Genomic DNA, 19691 nt, shown 5'->3' on the forward strand with positions numbered 1-19691 from the left:
AAATATTCAATTCAGCTCAGCTCAGTTCAGTTCAGCTCCAATCAATTCAGTTCAATTCAGCTCCAATCAGTTCAGTTCAGTTCAGCTCATTTCAGTAAATATAAACAGTCTCTTACTCCCTTCATTTTTAAATATTTGCTCTACTTTCTTTTTGTGGCCGTTTTTAAATACTTGCTCCATTTCCTTATTTGGAAAGTTTTTATAATAGTTAATTCATTTTTCTCAACTAGTGGACCCAACATAAATCATATTTTATTAATTTTATATTCTCTCTCCTCAATTCTCTCCACTACTTTTGCTTTTGTATAATTTTCTATTCTTCTACCAACCCCACTACCTCCATATTTTATTACTTTCTCCATTTTCTTCTAAAACTCCGCGCATGAAGAAATGGAGCAAATATTTAAAAACGGAGGGAGTAGTTATTAAATTAAATAAATAGAGGGTAGAGGTCATGGACCTTTAAGTCTTAGACAGCTGTCCACATGTCCTACACCTATTCTAAAACTCAAATTTTGAGTCCATACTTCATAGTTTGAAGATCTCAGCCATGGAGACACTGCAAAGAAAAAGAAAAAAAAAAGGGGGGAAAAGGCTAGAATTTCATTTAATTTTTCAGGGCTGCGCTGCTGGTGCACGTGCACCGCCATGCACACATGTAGCTCCGCCACTGCCAATAGCTAATGAAAAATTCAAGCAGGGAAAGCAAACTAACCAATGTATTAAACTCACCATTATTCCTAGTTATACGAGGGCGGATTTGGTAGATGATTGAAGAAAGAATGTACGCAAATGGAGTATAAAGAAGAGTAAGGCGTCATGTAAATGTCAATTCCTAAAACCATGCACCGTGCTAGGCAGGCTAAACCTTCATATTCAGTAGATAGGTAATGGGACTGTTGGGGATTTAACCATACTTCAATTCATATCATATGAATGAAAAAGAGATTTGGAGAAAGACTATACCATTGATCGAATATACAAAAACCAATATCCATGTAATCCATCTATATGTTGCAACTAATTTCACATCTCAAAAAGTAAACTGACCTGAAAGATGAAGCAGGGACAGTAAACTAGCCAGTATAAATATATATCTATCAGTTCTTATTTCCTTTTGGTGCTCAGCATTCATTTGAACCAAGAAAAAGCCGTGTGAAGTGGGAGATTCAGAGACTGAAAATCATAATGGAATTGAGGTGCATTGCCTTGGATAAAAATTTTCCTTTGATAATAGTTTTCTAATGAGGCGTTTGAGCCTATCAGCACCAGGACCTGGCCTAAGTTCAATCGTGCCATTTACCACTGAGTAAGACAGAGAACCATCTGTACTGTTTTCATTTTCTCTGACCAACCATTTTCCGGGCACAAACCCAGTGTCATCACTTCCCAAAAGCTCAGCATCGATCTTATCCATCACAGCTTCTTTCCTACCGAATTTCCTGGCAAATGGGGCGTTGCTTTCCACCATTTTCTCATAGTCATCAACTGTCAGAAAATGTGGATGTTGCTTAGGAGGATTATCCCATGATATGAAGTGAAGGTCGTGGTTCACTGTCGTATTCTTAAACTCCTCAACATTGCAGATGACAGTGTGAAAATACCCCTCTGGTGAGGAAAGAAAGTTGGCATAATACATCAAAACTGTCCTTGGGAGGTTGTCCCAACCCCATAGGCAATACTCAACAAAAGGGCGAGAAAGCATCATCCAAGCAGAACCTGAAAGTGAAATTGATATATGTCAAAACCTCTCTTTAACATAATATTTTCCAAGACTTTATAAGTTGGAAGTTTAGCTCTTTACTTTTGGATTTTCCAACCAAAGTATACCTGTGTATAATTTAAATGCTGTAGGAATGCCTCTTCTTTCAGGGACCCAATAGACATCAGATTTTTGAGTGCTATACAACCCGGGGTCGATTATAACAGGTCTCGCTCTCTGGTATCTGTTGAAAACAAGAGTGTTCACTCAGGTTCAAGAACTGTTGGATTAAAAACATCGAGAAGAAAAGATGAGCCACATACTCTTTCCACCCGATGTCACTAGTATGCTCAATAAAATTAAGTTCTCTTGGTATGGTTGATAATACATGCAGCAAATCTGTTGCACAATATAAGAAAGGAATAGGAAAAAATAACTGTCAAGAAACTCAAGATCGAATACAATATCCATTTAGAACAATATGAGTAGGTAACAAGCAGTAAGTGGTAAAGTAGTGCATGCACCATCAAACTCAAACATGGCCAAATCTAAACAGCGACACACTACTTGATTAAGAATGCGACAAATTGTCACACTTTGATAGATTATGCCTTCATACATATAGATTGGAGACGGTTATTCCTAGACATTTCTGTACTCTCCTGCTAGAATCGAAAAGTCTAGTTACCACTCCTGCTAGCATGTAACCGAATACGGAGTACATCCTTCCTAAAATAATCATTTTGAACATGAAATCTAGAGTTCAAATATCATAAGTTTTCAGTTTCTAGCTAAACAAAATCAAATTGCTACAAGTGCAATACACCTATCTTCAACGAAAACTTGTCGTTCGCATAGCCAAATCTATCCATGGATCAACTTATATTCTACCTCGTTTTTCAGGCTACACAACAAATCAGTTATTCATTCTAATCCAACATTTACTAATTCTATAACATGAGAAGATATGATGCCTATCCACGTGAGGCCATACATTCCCTGACAGACAGCTTCACTAATCTTAAACCAACAATAAACTATAACCATCAAGAATAATATCACTATTCACTAACACTAGTATTAAAAAAAATGCTTAAAGTGATCACTAAAAGATTTACATTGTTTTTATATAATTCAAGACACCAAAGATAGATACACTAAAAAGAGAATATATGCCATTATCTGCCCACCCAAAAAAGGAGCTAAAGATAAGAGCTTTACTTCAATTGTAAATCAGCCAAGCTACCAGATTCTAGCGTTGAAATGGCAACTTTTACAGCTATAAAGAATATACAAATGCAATGTAAAATCAAGCTCAAGCAATTAAAATTGTCATTAAACCTCAAATTTAGCATTTGTTCATGTATTCCACAAACTAAGTAATAATTACCAATTCCATAGACTAATCAGTCTATTACTTTATTTTCAAGTAGGAAAGAAAACACAACCTGAGTTATTCTCAAGAAGAATAATAAGACAAACCTACCAATACATAGATTACAAACATGACAAAAACTATATTCAATACCAACAAACAAACCAAGAAAACAACAAATTCCAACAACATGAAATTCCCAAGAAATTTCAACTGTTTTTATTTTACTTAAAAGTGACAACTTACCATCCTGAGTTACTAGAGGATAATCAGAAGCACTCAAATTGATGAACCAATCCCAAGTACCACCTTCCTTCAACAAAATAGCCATAGCATGAAGTGTATTGCTCACCATAGTGGGGCCCCTATAAGTAACCAAATTACTCTTTGCCACAACTCTAACATTTTTCATCTCTCTAAAAACACTTTCTCTCTCTACAAAATCCATTAAATCCAATCTTTCATCAGGTGGAGCTTCTAAATCAAGATGAACAGCATACTGATTTAAGGGATGATACAGAGCTTTTAATGTTCTTTTCAAACTTTCACCATCACCCCTTGAACCAGAGATTAAATAAGCAATTTTTGGAATTGGGTTTTTGGAAATTGGTGAAATTTTCAACTTTGATTCAACAAATTCTGGGTTTTGAGAGTTTTTTTGATGAAATTGATGGGTTTTGTAAAATGGGGTTTTTGAGTTAAATGAAGTGAAAATAGAGAGTAGAATTAAGAAAGGAAGTAATAATAGAAAAAACCATTTCTTCCTTTTTTGGATTTGGGTTAATTTGTTGCTCAAATCCATGTTGATTTTGTTGTTGCTAATTCTGTAAATTGCATTGGAATTTGGGGCACAAAAAATTAATTAAAACTTTTGGTTGATTTTGTATAATTTTGGGAAGTTTGTTGGGTATTAATTTGTTGATTCAGGTGAAAAGTATGAGGAATTTAATTTGGGGAAGTGGGTGAGTGGTGGTGCCATAGAATAAGGTGGTTGAAAGGTGTGATGATAAATCAAAAAAAATGATGGAAAAAAAAAATCCAAAAATTATGATGTTCTTTACTGCTACTATCGGTGATGATGTGCTGAATTTTAGAGTCAATTCATTGTTTAATTAGAGAAAGAGAGAAAAGGCTAGGAAAAAGGTGGACTTTGTGCAAGACTTTGTATGGGAATATATAAGTAGGGTTGTACAAAAAGTAGAGTGAGGACTCACTCGAGTTACTTTATTAATTGGCAATGGTAAAGTGGTGGGGACTATTAATCAAAATGCCAAAGAGGATCATTGTTTTGGGAATCGGAATGGTATAAATTCCTTTAACTCTGAGCGCATAGCTTCAATTGTTTTAGCAAGCATATAGGATGAAAAATGTATCACTACATGCATAATAGGTGATAATGTGGTAAGTATTTTGAGAAAAAATATCCAATCTATAGGATGGTAAAAAATACCACTGCACGCATAATAGTACACAAAGTGAACTATACAGACAACTTATACTTCAATGGTACATTACACATTCATAATGATACATAGTTGTACATTATAATGTATCACAGTGAAGTCAACTTTTTCCAGAAGGTTGTCAAATTTACATGTTTACCCTCCTATATATTCTGTAAATGCATAGGAGCTATGCGCTGAGATGCACCTATAAATTCAATTATGCACTCGAGTGTAACTAAAAGGAGTTATCGACTATAATGCATGTCTTGCATATAGTTAGAACTCTTAGAAGAAGCGTGTAGGGTGCATTTGGCATTTGCACGATTCCCACTATGACATAGAGTCATAGATCAATAGAGATTGGATCAAACCATAAATAAAAGGAAAAATTGCTCCCATTAATCTGAACTTTGCCTCATCCGCCGAAATTAATCCCAACTTTCGTTTATTATCTATCACTCCCTCCCAACTTTAGGGGGTATTAATTTCTATTGCACCTAGATGACTTGAAACCGGTTGAAGAGGTAAATTTTGCTGACTTGTGATTAATTGCACACGTGTCACAACCAGATTGGTTCAAAAGTTTTAAAAAAATCAAAACTTAAAAATTAATTTAAAAAAAAAACAAAACAAAACCACCCCGTTTCCCCCGGAGCACCGGCCATCCCCGTTTGCCCTCGAGCACAGGCCACCAAAGCAGCAGCCGGAAATCGGAGGGGAAGGGCGAAAATCGGCAAATGTCTGTCACCGCTGGTGTCAGCGACACCGCTTTCACCGTTAGAGAGAAGCTTCGAGGTGGGATCGGCCAAACCAAAGTTAAGTAACACTAGCCTGGTAAAGCTCCAGAATGGGCCGACGAAGCCGAGAAGAAGCCGATCGAGGTCGAAATCCGAAGAGGAAGGGGGTGGATGGAAACGAAGGGGAAGAGGGCGGAATCGGAAGGAGGAAGGGAGGAAAGAGGGCGAATCAGAGGGAGGAAGGGAGGAAGGGGGCGATCGGAGGAAAGGGACGAATCGGAGAGGGCGGAAATGACCACCCCCCTGCCGGAAACGGAAGCTACTGGGGAGGGGTTTTCGAGGGTGGCTGGGCTGGTGGGGAGGGGTTTTCGGGGGTGGGGAAAGGGAAGGGGTGGTTGGGCGGCGGTTTCCGGCAGCGGGGTAGGGTTTTTGGGGGTGGGCGCGAATTTCCGGCGGGGTTGGGGGTGGTGATGTAGTGTTTTCCGGGATAGGGGTGGGGGGCTGGGTTTGGCAGGTTTTTTTTTCTTTTTTTTTTCAAATTTTTTTTGACCTATCACGTGTTGACACGTGTCTAGGTAACCTGCTACATCAGGTTGGATGACCTGTTGGGTGCAATAGAAATTAATACCCTAAAGTTGGGAGTGATAGATAATAAACGAAAGTTGGGATTAATTTCGGCGGATGAGGCAAAGTTCAGATTAATGGGAGCAATTTTTCCTAAATAAAATCAGCCATCTTTAGATCATAGGATAGAGGTTTATGTATAGGGGTAAAAGTAAAGGAATAGGAATAAAGAACTGAGGATATGATAAGTTTTGTGTTTGTTTAAAGGAATATAGATTAGAAGGGGATAATAATGATAAAGGTGTATAGAGTTTGGGATATATACATACGAAGTATAATTTTCAACAGCAAGCGATTAGTTACCAAAGGATCGTGGAGTGGTATGAGGGGATGTGATGGGAAAGGGGAGATGAAAAGATAATCTTACTAATGATGAAAGACAGATAAACTCAAGAAATGGAGTGTTAGAAAGGATAATATGCATTAGTAATTTTAATTTGTTGGGTTACTCTCTTCAACATGTTATTGTTAATCACTCTCTATCTTTAATTCTAGTTTAAATCATATTAGATAAGATCATATCGAACCATATTAAAATCTTTTATTTTTCGTTTACATATTATTTGTAAAAATTATGAAAATCAAATATCTGAATAGCACACATTGAGATGAATCTAATAAGATCTCACTAGATAATGTTTTTTTCTTATACATATACGTACATTTAAGGTGAAAGTTAAGTCAAATTAAACAATTGGACTATACCAGAAAATTTAGGCTATAGTAGACCAACCCATAGCTAAAAATTCACACATAACACTTTATTTCTAAAGACGAGTACAAAACTTAATTCTATTCTCATTATCAACTGTCAAATAAGGGTAAACAACTAAACACTAAGAATCGAATTCATTTATTTAACAATTTTTTTTATCAATTGGGAATGGATGGAGTAAATGAAACTCGAATAAGTTAATCATCCGCGATTTTAACAATAGTCTTGCCAATGTTACGGCCACAAAAGAGACCTACAAAAGCAGAAGGGATGCTCTCTATGCCAACATGGATATCTTCAAGCACCTCCATTTGACCTGCTTTGAGGTAGCTTGATGTTGCTGATACAAATTCGGTGAAATTATGTTCATCACTGAAATCGTTAGCTAGATATCCTTGGATGGTGATTCGCTTATAAACGACGTCGATCATGTTAGGACCGGCACTTCTCTTAGTAGGATCGGTGTACTGAGACATAACACCACATGCAACCACTCTACCAAAGGAGTTCATGTTTGCAACAGCAGCTTCTAGCATCTCACCACCCACATTGTCAAAATAGACGTCAATTCCTTCTGGGAAGTGTCTGCATTTGGTTTAAACACCCGAATTCAACATTAATTAAATTACGGAGTTACTTGTTATGTTCAAATTTATATGTACCATTTGACTTAGACCTTCTAAAAAATTTGAATTATTTTTACAATAATCATCGATCTAACTATCCAAGCTAGTATAACAACCACGTAATAATATGTGACCAAATCACAAGATGTCTCTTAAATGTTGCTAAGCATGCACACACTCATTTTTTATTCGATAGGTGAAAAAAAGGGTGTTCGTTGTTACAATTATGGATTAGATACGAGTATAACCTTTGAAGAGCCAACTTCAAATCACTCTCTTCTTTATAATTGAATGCACCATCAAAGCCAAGTTTTTCCTTTAACATAGCAACCTACATAATATAGCAATGGTAGTAGATAAAGTTTGTAAAGAAATGAAGATAAAGATATTTTGAACAAGCTGCTAAGATTAAATAAAAACTATGTATTCTGTATGTAAAAAATAATTCACTAGCTAACCTTTTCAGTGGAACCTGCGCATCCAACAACATAGCAACCAAATAACTTAGCATATTGTCCTACTAAATGTCCAATAGATCCTGAAGCAGTTGAAACAAATACCCTTTCTCCCTTCTTTGGTTTGCCCACTTTGAAAAATCCAGCATATGCTGTGAGTCCACCAACTCCTACAAACACAAAATAATACGGAGTATATGCGTATTACTTTTATATACTCATAGAAAATAAAAAAAGATACCCCTGCATAGAGCTCGAACTTATAACCTTAAAGTTAAAAGGAGATAATATATACCAAGTATTCCGACGTGGTATGACAAGGGAAATTTTGTAGGATCTAATTTCTGCAACAAATTGACATCCTCCAACACGACATATTGTGCCCAATTCAATAGTCCAGTAACTAAGTCATCCTTTTGGAATTTTGGATGCCCTGAAGCCACAACTTTTCCAACTCCATATCCATCAATTAACTGTCATTATTAAAACACTACAAATTTTTTAAAATCCATTCATCAATGCAAAATGCAAATTTCTAAAGGTTTAGAGCAAAAGACTAGCCTAAACTTAAATAACTTAAGGGTCTGTTCTGATTGACTGAACTAAACTGAACTGAATATTTTATGAAAGAAAAAAAATTAAGATAAGAACTGAACTGAAAATAAGCTGAAGAGAACAGGCCCTAAATTAGAATTATTTAGCCAAGCCAATCATAATCAATCCACGTCAGCACACAAAATTAACCTCTTGGCCTGATTTTGTGGCAGTTTATAGAGTGGTTTACAACTGATGCAAGAAAGTTTAACAAAATCAATAAATTAAACAAGAACATATATTTTACGTGGGTCACTAACAACACAATTGAGGGAAATGTTTAATTGAACTTGAGAATGCTTGTATTACAATTTCCAACTAACAAAATAGTGGATAGCTAAAAATCTTAAATTCTAGGGAGTTAATATACTCGTAATTCTTTCAATATAGAAGAAAACGAAATAGGCTCAAATTATACATACAGTACCCCAAAAACAATATATTATCACCAACATATTAGATCGATAACCTTGAGCCTAAACTAGTGTCCATAGTAATGTTCCTTTCAAAAACAAACTAAAGTATTGCAATCATGAAAGTTAGAGGAAAATATACTAATCGGATGAGCTATTATTTACCTTGATAACGAACATTCACTTCTCATATAAATTCATGTACAAACTATCAAATTCATTCTCTTTACCGTCATTTAAACTAGTAGTTAATTAAGCCGTAAAACATATACTAGCTTTCGTGTGATCGAGAAGACATTTACCTTGCCAGGAACCAATTTCGAAGCCACAGCCACAGAATTTTGAGAAGTACTAAAACTCTTCATGCGGTTAAGTTGGTAAGGATCCATTGAAAGTTGAAGACATTTGACAAGGACTTTGTTGGAGCCTGGTTTAAGGGTTGATGTGCTAATATTTGTAGTTAAAACCTCAAAATCATCTTCATTTGGTGCTCCTTCTATGCTATGCTTTATTGTCATAAATTTATTGCTTAAAGTTTCTTCCATTTTGTTTGAGCTAATCAATTCACTTGTTTGTTGCACATGTTAAATATTGGCAACCTTAGTTTAGATATATATACTCCGTACTACGAAGTGCTACAAGAAGTCTACAACCACATATATGATGTATGGCTATTAGAAGAACTCTTATCTACGTAGTATGCTTTCTTTTCTTTTTTTGACAGGAACGTAGTATGCTTTCTAGTTCAAGTAGCAATCCCTGAAAAGTACATAATATTATTAGTATAAAATAAGTGAGTCCGACCTATTGAGGTTAATTTTCGTTTACATTTCATTGAAATTAACAAGATATCACTTGATAATGTTTATTCATAATGTGCAATTAAATCAAAGTTCAATCAAATTAAACAATTGGAGCAGGCTAGACCAGAAATTTTATTTAAACAAAACCACACCGAAAAACTTTATTTTGTTCTCATTTCCAACTCAAACCACACAAGGGTAAAAACTTTAAAAAAAAAAATAAAATAAGTTTGTTTTTCTACCAATTATTTTGTACTATCAATTTGGAATGGATGGAGTATAAATGAAACTCGAAAAAGTTAATTAATCATCCGTGATTTTGACAACAGTCTTGCCAATGTTACGGCCACAAAAGAGACCTACAAAAGCTGAAGGGATGTTCTCTATGCCAACATGGATATCTTCAAGCACTTGCATTTGACCTGCTTGGAGGTAGCTTGTTGTTGCTGATAAAAACTCTGCGAAACCATGTTCATCCTGTTGAAAGTCGTAATCGGTACTTAGATATCCTTGGATGGTGATTCGCTTATAAACGACGTCGATCATGTTAGGACCGGCTCTTCTCTTAGTAGGATCGACATACTGAGGGATTACACCACATGCAACCACTCTACCAAAGGGGTTCATGTTTGCAACAGCAGCTTCTAACATCTCACCACCCACATTGTCAAAATAGATGTCAATTCCTTCTGGGAAGTGCCTGCATTTGGTTTAAACACCCAATAACATCATTGATAAAATTGTGTGTTACATACTTATTACACGCATCCACATTGTAAGATAGTGATGTTGTGTAATTCTCCTTGGAGATTGCCTTCTCATTATCAGAAATATATAAGGAAATATTACAAACTAATAATGAAGGAATACAGAAGGCTACACACTAATAATTATAGAATACAAAGGGATCAATGAATATTAAGCATATTCACTAACACACCCCCGCAGTCGTAGCGGGAGGGGGCCGAACGCTTAGACTGTTTCTGAAGTCCAAGAAGAGCTGCCGAGGTAAACCCTTTGTGAAAATGTCAGCATATTGGTAGGACGAAGGTACGTGAAGGACCCTTACTTGACCCGAGGCTACCTTCTCACGAACAAAGAGGATGTCGAGTTCGATGTGCTTTGTTCTCTGATGTTGGACGGGATTGCTGGACAAATACACAGCCGAAATATTATCACAGTATACTAGAGTAGCTCGCTTGATTGGGCAATGAAGTTCGAGCAGCAAGTTGCGAATCCAACAGGTTTCCGCAACCACATTCGCGACGGCACGGTATTCGGCTTCGGCACTTGACTTAGACAAGGTTGGTTGCCGCTTTGCTGACCAAGATACAAGGTTATCGCCGAGGAAAACGCAATAGCCTGAGGTCGACCTTCGTGTGTCCGGACAGCCACCCCAATCGGCGTCCGTATATGAGACTAGGCTGCTAGGAGCAGACCTGTATAGGTGAAGGCCATGGTCGGCAGTGCCTTTGATGTACCGTATGATGCGTTTGAGGGCATTGAAATGCGGCTCACGAGGGTCGTGCATGAACAAACAAATTTGTTGTACGACATAGGCAATGTCCGGTCGAGTGAAAGTGAGGTATTGCAAGGCACCCGCAAGACTACGGTATAAGGAAGAGTCGGCGACTGGTTTCCCATCAAGTGCACTCAATTTCGACTTGGAGTCAACCGGGGTGGAAACCGGTTTGCAATTTCCCATGTTGGCACGACTAATAATCTCCTCGGCATATTTTTGTTGACTGAGAAACATAACACTTGGAGACCGTGTCACAGAAATGCCCAAAAAATAATGTAGCTTGCCGAGGTCCGTCATATCAAATTCGGATTTTAGAAGCCCAATAATCTCGGATTTAAGTGACTCCGAAGAAGTGGTGAGTACAATGTCATCAACATACAAAAGTAAGTAAGCAACATTTGGGCCATGACGAAAGATGAATAGTGAGTTATCACTTTTGCTACACACGAAACCAATCCGAAGGAGATAAGTAGCAAACCGTTGGTACCATGCCCGAGGAGCCTGTTTCAAACCATACAAAGACTTTCGAAGCCGGCACACATAATGAGGAAACCTGGGGTCCACAAAACCTGGAGGTTGATGCATAAAGACAGTTTCCTTGAGATCCCCATGAAGAAAAGCATTTTTGACATCAAGCTGATGAATAGGCCAATTTCTGCCCATAGCAATGCTCAAAACTGTACGAATAGTTGCCGGTTTCACCACCGGACTAAAAGTCTCATCACAGTCAACTCCAACCTGTTGAGACTTGCCATTTACAACAAGTCTCGCCTTGTGTCTCTCCAAGTCACCATTCTCCCTGTATTTGTGCTTAAATAGCCACATGCATCGAATAATGTTCACCCCTTCCGGTCTCGGAACAAGTTCCCAAGTTTGCTGTTTTACTAGAGCATTATATTCCTCATTCATGGCCGCATTCCAATTAGGATCAAGTTTGGCTAATTTGGGATTTTTAGGAATAGAAGAGATAGCTTGGGCCGAACAATTGTACTTCGGATTAGGCTTAAAAATCCCACTTTGAGCACGTGTAGTCATGGTATGTGATGGAATAGGAAGTGGGCATGTTTGAGAAGTTTGGACAGCATTTGTGGGAATTGATTGGATCAAAGGAGAATTGGGGGAAGCTGGCGAACTGGGCTGGTGTGGTGTGGCCTGCTGGGCCGAGTCACGGCCCAACCGTGTGTTGGACAAGGGAGATGAATGTAAGGGAGAGTTGTGTGGGGAGTTTGGTGGGTTATGAGTTGTGGAGTGTGGGCCATCAGTGATGGGCCGATTTTCTGGGCCTTTGTTAGCTTGGATGAGAAGTGGCGCTGGTAAGGGAGGGATTTCGGATTTTAAAAACCCATAATCAGATTCACGAAATTGAGAGATGTCAGAGAAGGGGAAAATGTCCTCTACAAAGGTGACATGACGTGAAATAGTGATCTTGTTAGATGATAAGTCATAGCATAGGTAACCCCGATGGTTGGAAGGGAATCCCAAAAAGACACATGGCTTAGAGCGGGGAGCTAGCTTATGAGGAGCGGTGGCACTTAAGTTAGGGTAGCAAAGACATCCAAAAATACGAAGATGATCGTATGTGGGCAACCTACGGTATAAGACTTCGGTTGGTGTTTTGTTTTGGATGGTCTTTGAAGGTAGAATATTAAGAATATAAGCTACCATATGGATTGCATAAACCCAAAACGAAGGTGGAAGAGAGGCATGAAAAAGAATTGTGCGGGACATATTGTTGATAGTGCGAATTATTCTTTCGGCTTTGCCATTTTGGGAAGAGGTGTTAGGGCAAGAGAATCGAAAGACCATGCCATGCTTTGCACAAAAGGTATGAAAAGGAGTATTATCGAATTCCCGACCATTGTCACTTTGAAAAGTTTTGATGTCCCTTTCAAATTGAGTTTTCACAAAAGTACGGAAATTTAAGAAAATGTCATAGACTTGGGATTTGAATTTTAAGGGAAAAATCCATAGAAAATGAGAGAAGTCATCGAGCAACACCAAATAATATTTATGACCCAATTTGCTAGTAATAGGAGAAGTCCATAAGTCTGCATGAATAATATCAAAGGGGGAAAACGTTACAGTAGTAGACGACTTAAAGGGGAGTCGTACATGTTTTCCTAAAGGACAAGAGTAGCAAAAAGGAGTACTAGCATTCTTATTACAATTGATAAGATTGTTTTTCTTAAGATAATCAAAAACTGGTGTGCCGGGATGTCCAAGTCTATGATGCCACGTCGAAGGAGATATTGCAGCTAGAGAAAATTGAGTGTTGGAAGCGGAAGTTGTGGATAGTGGATAGAGGTCCCCCACACTATTGCATCTCGCTAGAATTGTCCCCGAATGAAGGTCTTTCACAAAAAAACCGAGAGGGTCAAATTCAATGGAAACAGAATTATCACAAGTGAATTTTCGCACAGAAATGAGGTTTTTAATAATGCTAGGAACATATAGGACATCTTTGAGTTGGAAAGAAGAGTAAGGTGGGGGGGGGGAGTGGTAGATCCGTAGCCATGAATTGGAATGCGTTTGCCATCACCGACTAAAATGTATTGAGGAATGCTCAAATTAAACAGTTTAGAAAAGTTACCCGAATCACGAGTCATATGAGAGGTGGCTCCCGTGTCCATGTACCAACCGTTGTCGGGAGTTTGGAAGTTCATGGAGCTATAGGCTTGACCAAATTCCGTGGGAGTCATGAGTGGACCATATCCGTTTTGAGCTGGGCTAGCATAGTAGGCCTGATTCTGATTTGGACGTGGGCCCAATATAGAAGGTTGGGGCTGTCCTCTGATTTGTTGCATTGGGCCAGTAGGGAAAGGGCATGGGGGTGAGGCCCATTGGCCTGGTTGCTGTTGCTGCCATATGGGCTGCCCACCCCACTGAGGTGCTTGTTGGGCCGCAAAGAATGGGCCGTTGGATTGCTGCTGGGAGGAGTTTGCATTACGCCCCCTTCCTCGTCCCTTGCCATTTTTGTTTTGTCCTCTCCCACGTCCCCTTCCACCACGGCCTGTCCCACCTCGCTGGTAGTCGGACTGCGGTGACGGTGGCGCCGGTGTAGCGGCGGCAGGTGGTGGTTGTTGAGCCATTAAGGCTTGTTGACCATGCTCATCTTGCTTTGACTTTCTAGTTTCCTCAAGCAAGAACATAGAACGAGCCTTGCTAAAACTTGGGGTTGGTTCGGTTTGGGAAATAAGAGCAGCAACCGTATCATATTCACCTTTCGTCAAACCAGAAATCAACTGAAGAACCATCTTTCTATCAGAGGCCGGGTTATCGACGTTGCTTAATTGATCGGCAAGAAGCTTGATCTCTTTGCAATAATCTGCCATACAAGCAAAGTTCTCAAGTCGAGTGGTGTTGAATTTCTCCTCCAAATACACAGCCCTAGTATGCTTGTTGTCATGGAAAACCGCTTCAAGTCGGGTCCATAATTCAAGAGCGGTTGCACCTTGCTTCATGATGGTGTGAACAAGGTCTTTGGAGATAGTACTATAAATCCAACCTTTCACAATTGCATCTAACCTTGTCCATGTCGCATCATCAATATCCGAGGGTCGAGATACAGAGGCATCGATGTGGTCAAGAACATTGTACGCACAAGCTTGAATATGGAAAAGCTCTACCCAAGTGGCGTATTGCCCTTCTTCTTGATCAAGAGTGATGCTAATAAGATTCTTGATGTTGTTTACGGCATAGGCGGGTTGGAAGGTGTTAGAGGGAGGTGGAGGGGTTTCATCATCGCCGGCCATTGGTGACGGAAGGAGGGATGGCGGCTGCTAGAAGGCTACAGAAGGCCAAGGGTCGAAAGGGATGAGGAGAGTACCCTTTAGGCAACTGATACCATGTAAGATAGTGATGTTGTGTAATTCTCCTTGGAGATTGCCTTCTCATTATCAGAAATATATAAGGAAATATTACAAACTAATAATGAAGGAATACAGAAGGCTACACACTAATAATTATAGAATACAAAGGGATCAATGAATATTAAGCATATTCACTAACACACATTAATATATCTCAAACCCACATAAAATTTAAATTTTTGCCAAAAAACTCATAATAATCCAGAGTACCACCACATAATACGAAGTAATATTTTTTTATGCAAATAATACGAAGTAATATTTGACTAGACCACAAAATGTCCCTAACATAAAATATATATACTTGGTATTTGCTAGCACGCGCTCATTAAATTAAATAGATATGACCTTTGAAGAGCCAACTTCAAATCACTCTCTTCTTTATAGTTGAATGCATCATCAAAGTTAAGCTTTTCCTTCAACGTAGCAACCTACATAATATAGTAATTGTATTAGCGACAATTAGTAAAGATCAAAACGAAAATACTTCATTTATTTCTTTTTAGTTAACACGTTTTTTTAGTCACGTTTGTCAATGCACAAGCTTAACCATCAATTATATCATGACGAATCTAACAAGGTTCACATGGCTATATTTTTCATTACGTATAAATCATAAAACACGATCAAAACGTGCAACTAAAACAACTAAGGTAATGAATCTAATGATAATTGATATTTGATAAGCATCAATTATTGAACAAGATAAATTAAAAAACTTATGTACGATAATTAAAATTCTCTAGCTAACCTTATTAGTGGAACCTGCGCAACCAACAACATAGCAACCAAATAACTTAGCATATTGTCCAACCAAATTTCCCACTGATCCTGAAGCAGTTGATACAAATATCCTCTCTCCCTTCTTTGGTTTGCCCACTTTGAAAAGCCCAGCATATGCGGTAAGTCCACTGACTCCTACAAACACATGATAATAATTGAAATGTTGGATTTTTTTCATCAAAAGTAAGTCCATTGTATCATAATTTTTCAATACTCCCTTCATCCCAAAATAATTAAAATGTTGAATTTTTTTCACTGTTTATGTATTTGCTTTGACCATAATTTTTATTAACATAATAAAAACATATGTTGTCTTTTAAATATGTTGTTAGATAGGTATTTGTATAAAATTTCATAATATAACTAAAATTTTTTATTGATACACATTGTGGCCACATATAGATGAACAAAGTAACCCCTATAACACCGACCAATAACCCCAATAAGGCAATAATACTGAACAAGTAACACTGACCAAGTAACCCCATAACACTGACGAAGTAACCTCTTTAACACTGACCAGGTAACCCTATTACACTAACAAAGTAACACCTATAAATCTATAATGGTTGGCCACACGGTGTGGTCAGCCACATATAAGAATTTGTGAAAAATAAAGTCAAACTAGTGCATCAGCATTTGTGCAAAGTTGATTGTGTTAGTTATTGTGGAACAAATGAAGTATCTATGACCTTGAGAAAATCTCATCCCAGAGATCGAACTTGTAACCTCAAAATTAAAAGGTAGGCTTCTCACTAGGCCATCTCCACCCAGCACGTTTACATGTACTATGGAGTATATGGTTGGTTGAAGCTCATGATTTCATGTGAGATGATGGTTGAAGCTCATGATTTCATGTGAGATGACAATAATTTGAGGACATACAACCTTTTAGGCTCTTATATAGTTATATTCATGTTGGGAACCTTTTAGACCCTTATATAGTTATATTCATGTTGGGATTCTTCCTTTGTTTCTCTTTACTTGCAACTTTTCTTATACAGTACGAAGTATCATTTATTCATTTTACATTAGTCAAAATACTATTGTAATCACTAATATCTTAAAGTATTAGTTAAGGTAAATTATTAAATCTTCGTATTTGTTAGTATATATTTAAGTACATATAATTGAGGCGAATCTAAAAAAATTTCACACAATTATATTTTTTCTAAACTGATATATGTATATCAATTAAGTCAGTGGGATTAGAGGATACATATTATTGATCTAGTTACATTTGTTTCACTTATTCTAACTGTGCTTCCTATTTTGACCAAGACATAATGTCTATAAACTTTTCTGAATAGAGTATAAAACTAATTAATCCTCGGATAGTTATACCATGCATATTTTAAGCTTTATGATATAATATACAACATAATAAGTAGTAATGATCATTGAATACATAAAGATCAAAACGAACATACGAAAAGAAAGAATTGTTAATAGATATACCAAGAATTCCAAGGTGGTATGACAAGGGAAATTCCGTAGGATCTAATTTTCTCAACAAATTGACATTCTCCACCACGGCATACTGTGCCCAAATCAATATTCCAGCAACTAAGTCACCCTTTCGGAATTTTGGATGCCCTGAAGCCACAACTTTTCCAACTGCATTTCCATTAATTGGCTGCAATTTTTAAATTAAACACTAAACCATTAATTCCATCCGCCACTTTCAAATAATATGTATAAAATACTCCATATTAAACATAAAGTGAAATTCTATTAATTATAATACAATAAAAAATCAGTTAAATTATTGCAAGTATTAATTTGAATTTTACCTTACTCTTATAGATCAATTCATCAAGAAGACTTATTTAGACCAGAAAATAGTCTTTTCTTCAAACAAACCAGTGTGTGGCTGACCAGACCGTATAATTACTTACTCGTATAAAAATAAAATAAAATCAGTAACCCTTATTACACTAAAGAAGTAACCTCTATGATGATCGGCAACATATAAGAATTTTAACCTATAAATAGTTTAACCTTAATTAATTATTTATTTATATATCATGATAGATTTTTAAATCAATGTCAGTTAATCGATATAAAAGTCAAGCCAATCATTATCAATTAATCCAAAAGGGTATATATTAAAGCCAACATAACAAATAACCTTAATCTAATGGTTGTTAGACCGTAGTAATGCAATCTCATCTCATAATTTGCAATTTTACTCATAAATAATGTCCATTACCATCCAAAAGGAAATGGGATTGGTAATCAAATTGAGAAGTATATATATACGGAATTATGAAGTATATACTACTCCGTATATAGGATGAGCTATGATATCATTTATACTACTTATCAAACAGGCCGTAAAAGTATCTTTATATTTGTTAAACGCTTTCGAGCAATCAATAAGCCGAAACAACATTACCTTACCAGGCACCAATTTGAAAGCCGCAGCTACTGAATTATGAGAAGGACTAAAACTCTTCATGCGGTTAAGTTGGTAAGGATCAATGGAATATTGAAGGCATTTTATAAGGACATTGTTGGAGCCTTGTTTAATGGATGATGTGCTAATATTTGTAGTTAAAACCTCAAAATCATCCTCCTTTGGTGCTCCTTCTATGGTGTGCTTTATGGTTACAAACTTATTGCCTATAATTTCATCCATTTTGATGTGTTTGAGCTAACTCTCTCAATTTTTAGTTGCACATATTTTTATTCTTTATTTTGCTTTATACTTTGTATTACAGTATTACTACAAGTCTACAACCACAATTTGTGGTCCTTAAATCATTTTCGTTACGATATATCCAATGATGTATGGCTAAGCTAATTGCCTAACTGTCTATTAATCTATTATATTAAAAGGACATAAAGGTGTTATTATGTACCATTATGTAGTACTCCGTACCAATCAAATTTGGTACCAACTACCAACTACTATTGTCATACAAGTATCACGGCAATATACCAAGCTAAAGTTGGGCTATTAGTAAGAATTGCACATTTTAACACCTTAATGTTGAGGCTCAATCCCCATATGAGACACTTTAAGGGAGAGTTTCACTTACCATTTCCCCTACTCTCAAAGTCGTGAGATAATTTACGAGTAACACTCATATTATAATTACTAATTTAGTACTGCAATATTAAACACTAAATTAAAACCTCATAATTTTAAAATAAATTGATCTACTAGTATTATATTTACTTGTAAGTAACACTCATTTTATAATTACTAATTTAGTACTGTAATATTAAATACTAAATCAAAACCTCATAATTTTAAAGTCAATTGATCTACTAGTATTATATTTACTTGTCAAGCTACTTATTTCACGTCTCTCAATGCATTGTTCCAATTACACCAATATGTAAAAATATATTCCATTTGATTTTAAATGTTCACCCCATTTTTATTGTTTACGTTTGACAGTGCATTAGTTTGATTATAAACTAGTTTTAAGACCTGTCTCGATTTACTGCATTATCTTTATGATAAAAATCTTTATTAATATGTAATCTTTATTGAATGCTATATAATATGGTAATTTTATAGATTGATGGCTAACACCTTATGGTTCAAAACTTTAAACTAAAGGCCATGGGTTTAAATCTTATAAGGACCATTTTTTTAAGTATCAACCCCCATATAAGAAAGGATTCGTTCTCCTCAACTTTTTTTTTGACAAACCCGGAGCTTAGCATTTTATTAAGTAATCAAATTAGCAAGATCATTACAAATGACCTCTTGAACTTTCAACGTGTACATGTGATCTAAAAGAATTTTTTAAAGTTATGAATAATGTCAAGATTTTTTCAAAGTAATGAATAGTGTCAAGATTTTAAATGTAAAAAACAAAAATGATGTAGTAATAAAAAACATTGGGCTAAATCGTCATGATGGACCGGCCTAAAATTCTGTTTCCGAAACCCACTATTTTGGCCCAATATTATACCCAAAATTTGAATTTTCACAAATTTCACCCAAAAAAAAAATAAAAATTACTATTTTGTTCTGCTATTGTTCATTCCTCAGACCAAACCTCCAGAAC

General features: G+C 36.5%; 3 protein-coding genes across 3 annotated transcripts; all 3 read right to left on the reverse strand.

The window, feature by feature from the left end:
• Window positions 1–914: 914 nt before the first annotated feature.
• LOC145610091 (beta-glucuronosyltransferase GlcAT14B-like) lies at window positions 915–4274 on the reverse strand. The gene is made up of 4 exons (XM_081665354.1): window positions 3324–4274; window positions 2026–2101; window positions 1831–1946; window positions 915–1719 (listed from the first exon to the last, which is right to left on the reverse strand). Exons 1-4 carry the CDS (start codon window positions 3877–3879, stop codon window positions 1184–1186), a joined length of 1284 nt encoding a protein of 427 aa, XP_081521480.1. The 5' UTR covers window positions 3880–4274; the 3' UTR covers window positions 915–1183.
• A 2345-nt stretch (window positions 4275–6619) lies between these two features.
• On the reverse strand, window positions 6620–9279 carry LOC145611813 (2-alkenal reductase (NADP(+)-dependent)-like). The gene is made up of 5 exons (XM_081667181.1): window positions 8989–9279; window positions 7975–8152; window positions 7683–7849; window positions 7473–7555; window positions 6620–7183 (listed from the first exon to the last, which is right to left on the reverse strand). The coding sequence occupies exons 1-5, from the start codon at window positions 9229–9231 to the stop codon at window positions 6796–6798; spliced, it is 1059 nt and encodes a 352-aa protein (XP_081523307.1). The 5' UTR covers window positions 9232–9279; the 3' UTR covers window positions 6620–6795.
• A 418-nt stretch (window positions 9280–9697) lies between these two features.
• On the reverse strand, window positions 9698–18304 carry LOC145610092 (2-alkenal reductase (NADP(+)-dependent)-like). Its single transcript, XM_081665355.1, has 5 exons — window positions 18062–18304; window positions 17122–17299; window positions 15632–15798; window positions 15229–15311; window positions 9698–10189 (listed from the first exon to the last, which is right to left on the reverse strand). The coding sequence occupies exons 1-5, from the start codon at window positions 18302–18304 to the stop codon at window positions 9793–9795; spliced, it is 1068 nt and encodes a 355-aa protein (XP_081521481.1). The 3' UTR covers window positions 9698–9792.
• Window positions 18305–19691: the final 1387 nt, after the last annotated feature.

The sequence above is a fragment of the Chenopodium album genome, chromosome 24 (assembly GCF_948465745.1).
Source record: "Chenopodium album chromosome 24, dcCheAlbu1.1, whole genome shotgun sequence".
Classification (NCBI taxonomy): Eukaryota; Viridiplantae; Streptophyta; class Magnoliopsida; order Caryophyllales; family Amaranthaceae; genus Chenopodium; species Chenopodium album.

Excerpts from the sequence above, each read along its gene's own strand:
- LOC145610091 (XM_081665354.1), bottom strand. The coding sequence starts at position 3,879 with ATGGATTTGAGCAACAAATTAACCCAAATCCAAAAAAGGAAGAAATGG. Across the intron at positions 2,102-3,323 it reads TCCTCTAGTAACTCAGGATG|ATTTGCTGCATGTATTATCA; the intron begins GTAAGTTGTCAC and ends ATTGTGCAACAG. Across the intron at positions 1,720-1,830 it reads AGCATTTAAATTATACACAG|GTTCTGCTTGGATGATGCTT; the intron begins GTATACTTTGGT and ends TTTCACTTTCAG.
- LOC145611813 (XM_081667181.1), bottom strand. The coding sequence starts at position 9,231 with ATGGAAGAAACTTTAAGCAATAAATTTATGACAATAAAGCATAGCATA. Across the intron at positions 7,850-7,974 it reads ATACCACGTCGGAATACTTG|GAGTTGGTGGACTCACAGCA; the intron begins GTATATATTATC and ends TTGTGTTTGTAG. Across the intron at positions 7,184-7,472 it reads TTGAAGTTGGCTCTTCAAAG|ACACTTCCCAGAAGGAATTG; the intron begins GTTATACTCGTA and ends AACCAAATGCAG.
- LOC145610092 (XM_081665355.1), bottom strand. The coding sequence starts at position 18,304 with ATGGATGAAATTATAGGCAATAAGTTTGTAACCATAAAGCACACCATA. Across the intron at positions 15,799-17,121 it reads ATACCACCTTGGAATTCTTG|GAGTCAGTGGACTTACCGCA; the intron begins GTATATCTATTA and ends ATGTGTTTGTAG. Across the intron at positions 15,312-15,631 it reads GCGCAGGTTCCACTAATAAG|GTTGCTACGTTGAAGGAAAA; the intron begins GTTAGCTAGAGA and ends TATATTATGTAG.